Source organism: Equus quagga, chromosome 15 (genome assembly GCF_021613505.1).
Source record: "Equus quagga isolate Etosha38 chromosome 15, UCLA_HA_Equagga_1.0, whole genome shotgun sequence".
Lineage (NCBI taxonomy): Eukaryota > Metazoa > Chordata > Mammalia > Perissodactyla > Equidae > Equus > Equus quagga.
Window position 1 is genome coordinate 40967957 of NC_060281.1, and position 4820 is coordinate 40972776.

Genomic DNA, 4820 nt, shown 5'->3' on the forward strand with positions numbered 1-4820 from the left:
TCAATAGGAGACTGAAGTTTATTTATCATATATGCAAGTCATATCTGACAACTGAGAAAACACTATTTACATAAAACACCATAGATTAAAAATACATAGTATTTGTATTTTAATACAATAACAGGGTCCCAGGATTTAAACAAGGAAGTACGATTCCAAATTTGCATTATATAGTTATTTGCTCTGCTACAAAGAACTATAGTGGAGGTAAACTTTGGCAGTATATTTCTCAAGAGTCAACTATTAACGAATTTCATATACATGGTTTTTCATCTGTAGAGGAAGATACAATTTCTTCAGCACATGTGGCAATTTCTGAGTCTTCCACTTCAGAATCCTCACCAGTTTCCTCTTCAGAATCAAATTCCTGACTATCCGGGGATTCAAAGTTATCCAGAGGTTCACCATTCAGCCTCTTTTAAAGAAAAAAACAACAATTTATTGTAAAAACTTTAAAACCCAAGTCCATTCTCAGTATGCTGATATAAGTGACCCTCAATGTTGTACGAGGTCCTTTTCATAACGTCTCTCAAATTCACTTACAATCAGTTATATCAGTCTCTCCACCATGCTAGATCCTATTTCAGCCAAGTCACAGTGCTTAATAATTTGCTCATTTTTTTTAAAGCACTGACCTGCTTTCAGAGTACAGCTGAAATCAGTACTTCTCAAACTATGACACTGAAGGACCAGGTTTTCTAATTTCCATCCGCTGTGGAGCAACACTTTTATGGCAGTTAAGAGAACTATGACAGTAATTCCCAATGAAAACTTTAAGCACTAATTCTGTCACGGCTCTAAAATGTAAGCCATTCAGTACAAAAAAAGTTTTGATTTGAAAAACTTTCTATCAGCAAGATGATTTTTCTGCAAACATGAGTAAGTTGAAGACCTATTTTTTAGGCCAAGAGTGGTAAAGTAACAGTTTCAGGCTAATTCTTAGAAATACACTAACTACCTCCAAATTTAAAAAAAAAAGTTAGATAAGGCCACCAAACTTTTTTAGTGCACCAATTAAATTTTATAAATGAAAGTAATGTCACATTGGCATTACAGTTAAATTAAAAACTGTCTAAAAATTTGTTAACTGTGAAATTAAATTTTTCTATTTTTCAGGTATGTTAATTCCTTTTTATACTTCTACAAGAAAATAGATGTTCTTTAGATGCTCTTCTGCTTCATAATAATAAAGAATACTATCTAACAGTTATTGGGCTCTTACTATGTGCAGGCACTTCTCTCATCTATTATAACTCGTTATTCTCATAATGAGCCTACAAAGCAGGTACTATTACTCCCATTTTACAGATGAGGAAAATGAAGCTGTGACAGGATAAATAAGCTGCTGGGCAGGGAGCTGAGACTCAAGGCCAGGAAATCTGATTCCAGAGCGCAAACACTTACTGATCACACGTCTGCCTCAATACCATAGACAAACAGATGATTCTGAATCAGGCGAAGGTTCAAACACGTACCTCTATCACCTCTGCCATATACTGCACGTGTTCTGCTACTTCTGCCAATTCTCTATTCTCCTTTTTCAGGCGGGCAATTTCATTATCCTTTTGTTCAATTTCTTTATGAAGCTATACAACAGAAATAAAGTCAGTTTTCCATACATTTGCTATGCTATAAACCAAATTATACGTTCCAAGTACATAACTGGTAGACATTTAGCACAAAGTTCCTAACAAAGGCGCTATCTTTGCCTCTCAACACAACAGGCTTCTTGTGTACAAGAACTCTGGTAATGAAGTTGCCCTTCTAATTACACTTTTCTTAGGCCAATATTAACACTAGTTTGTATTGCTCTAACTAAATATGCTCAGCAGTAGAAGGAAAATCATCTTGGAATGTTAAAAAAATGCCACAGATGATTTTCAGTACATACTTTCTCATTTTCCTTAAGTGCTTCATAGAGAGCCTTCCTCCGTTTCTCTGCCACTTCTTTCCAATATTGAGAGGATGGATTTTCTGAAACAAATTAATGTTTTACATGTCACTTTGAAAATCATTACTGTTACACGCTGCTGTAAAAACCCAGTAATTTTTTTTATCTAAAAACAATTTACAGGGGCCGCCCCGTGGTGCAGTGGTTAAGTTCACACATTCCGCTTTGGTGGCCTGGGGTTCACAAGTTCAGATCCCAGGCGCAGATCTAGCGCCACTTGTCAAGCTGTGCTGTGGCAGCATCCCACATAAAATAGAGGAAGATTGGCACAGATGTTAGCTCACTGACAATCTTCCTCAAGCAAAAAGAGGAAGATTGGCAACAGATGTTAGCTCAAGGTGAATCTTCCTCAGCAAGCAAGCAAGCACGCAAATAAATAAAAACAATTTACAATCTTTCTCAGTACTACCCATATTACTTAGTAGTACCCATTTTTAAAATGTTGAAGTCAGAAAAGCAAATCAATGTTTTTCTATTTTTCCCAACATTTTAAAGATTTCAACCCTTCAAAAGAACTGCAACACAAATAAATACACATATATCTTTCAGCTAGATTGTTAAAGATGTTTGTAACATGTGCTTTGTGTGTTTGTGTTTTTTTTTAACATTGACTTTTTTTTTAATTTAAGATTTTATTTTTTCCTTTTTCTCCCCAAAGCCCCCCAGTACATAGTTGTATATTCTTCGTTGTGGGTCCCTCCAGTTGTGGTATGTGGGACACTGCCTCAGCGTGGTTTGATGAGCAGCGCCATGTCCGTGCCCAGGATTTGAACTGACGAAACACTGGGCCGCCTGAAGCTGAGTGCGCAAACCTAACCACTCGGCCATGGGGCCAGCCCCCTAACACTGACATTTTTGAAAAGTCCTGATCAGTTATTCTGTACAACATCCTTAAACTTGGATTTGTCTGTTTCCGTGATTAGATTCAAGCTAAACATTTTTGACAGGAATATTGTCTATGTTGTATCCTTCTCAGTGTATCAACTTTAAGGTAAAAATTATATATGTATTTTTTCATACCTGTAATCATAAGATCAAATGCTTCTTGGGTAACACCTCCAGGACTTTTATTTTCACTGTGTTCTGGGACAATAACAACTCCTGAGCTGGAAGTCTTAGATGTTAACTGGTCCTTCCGATGTTTCCTTTTAGACAAGACTTTCACCAACTATAATGGCAATACGTACATTAATCTCATTTATTTTGATTTAATGAAGAAGAAAGCTGAGTGGTTTTATCACTTACGTATTAAAAATAGAGCACTTATATGTCTATAGCATTTTGACACCTTGGATCTTTTAAAAAGTCCCACAATTCAGGACTCTACCAAAATGTACAGCTATATTTTAGAAATTTTATTTGCAACGACTATTTTGGATTAGACTTGGATCTAGGACTTAGCTGAAATTCTCTTTATTGTTTAAATAATTCAGTACCATGGAAAGGCAATATTTTCAACCTGTAAAAATCTAGACACTCTCATCCATGATTTCATCCTTTACATACAGGGGTAAATGAATGAATCGAACATTTTACTCTCAAAACATCAAAGTAGGTTAGGATTGACTACATCATTCCAGTTCTGCTCCATCTATTCATACCAATTTTGAACTTCTTAAATTGAACAATTAAAAGAAAAAGCAGTTCTTTGGGGAATACGCAATTGCTATTCTTAAATTATTTCCAAATTTCAATGATTTAGGTATTCCTGACCAAGGAAATCTTGGAAGTGTTTTTAATGTAAAGGTAGTGTCATCTCTACCCCTTTCTAGCCCAACGACACATACCTCATTTTCTCTTCCAACAAGAGATCCAGCTGCAGAAGGCTGAATCATCTTCAGAGTTCTTCTTGGGATAGGACTATTCTGAAAGTCAAGATAATTCATTACCTGGTTACTGAGTTTCTATATGATTATCTGGTTCCTGAGTTGCTATATGGATGGTTACTCTCTTAGTCCTACTATAATTTAGAAAAAAAGAAACACTAAGAACGGTAATATTTGGTCTGCTATATAATTTTATAATGCTCCATATGAACAAGAATTGGTTTAATCTACTAACAATCTGGTTATTTCCCTAAAATTATAATACAGTTTGAAGAAATGCTAAGAATGGATCTTTCACCCAAATGTGACACAAACAAGCTGCTTTTCTCCTATAGCAATATATGCTCTTGCTCTAGTCATTTTATCAACTAATTGTATCTAGTTAAAACAAAAATGTAACAAAATTTCTAAGCTCTAACACTTCAAACCATATGTAATGAAATTCCAGTATAACAGGAATATTTGCATTCCCTCTTTAAAGGATCTTCCACACAGAAACTTTACCAAACATAACCTTTATGGTAGAAACCCAGAACACAGGTAAACTGGGAGAAAAGGTTAATTACTTACACTGCAATACTTCTCCCCTAATCAGAAGGATTCATCTCAGATTTCCTTTAAATGTGAATATTCCCTAACACATTTCTACGTATTCACCACAGGAACATAATTTTCAAGAACATACTTTACACAAAACCAAATACACACACAATAGGACCTCCTCCCTCTGAAATCTTTACGTCATTGTAGAAGCAGTTTTGCTTCAAGCCCATTCATTGGGAGACAGCTAAAATGTCAGTGCTTGCGGCCTACTAAAATACTGTAAAATGCCCAGGCTATTGTTTTGGAAAAACTATTGCCTTCCTTACAATATGTAAAAACCTTCCTGTCTATTTCCTGATCCGAAAGCTCTATTTCTGCAAAAATCATTAATTATACTGCCACCATGGGATAGCAAACAATGGTGAATACTCAAACAAGGTTAGCGAGAACACGACACCGAAGCAGCGTGAGAAAGTCACTGATTCCACACTGTACTTCAC

The 4820-nt window shown here is 35.6% G+C and overlaps 1 protein-coding gene across 5 annotated transcripts in view; it reads right to left on the bottom strand.

The window, feature by feature from the left end:
* Positions 1–4820, bottom strand: part of GMNN (geminin DNA replication inhibitor) — an 8837-nt gene continuing 4017 nt past the window's right edge. For all 5 annotated transcript variants that reach the window (XM_046641496.1, XM_046641498.1, XM_046641495.1 and 2 more), the window contains 5 exons: positions 3739–3816; positions 2972–3119; positions 1892–1974; positions 1476–1586; positions 1–415 (listed from right to left, as the gene is read on the bottom strand). In XM_046641496.1, coding sequence (XP_046497452.1) covers positions 254–415; positions 1476–1586; positions 1892–1974; positions 2972–3119; positions 3739–3816 — 582 coding nt within the window. In that variant the 3' untranslated portion in view covers positions 1–253. The remainder of the gene's footprint in view (positions 416–1475; positions 1587–1891; positions 1975–2971; positions 3120–3738; positions 3817–4820) is intronic.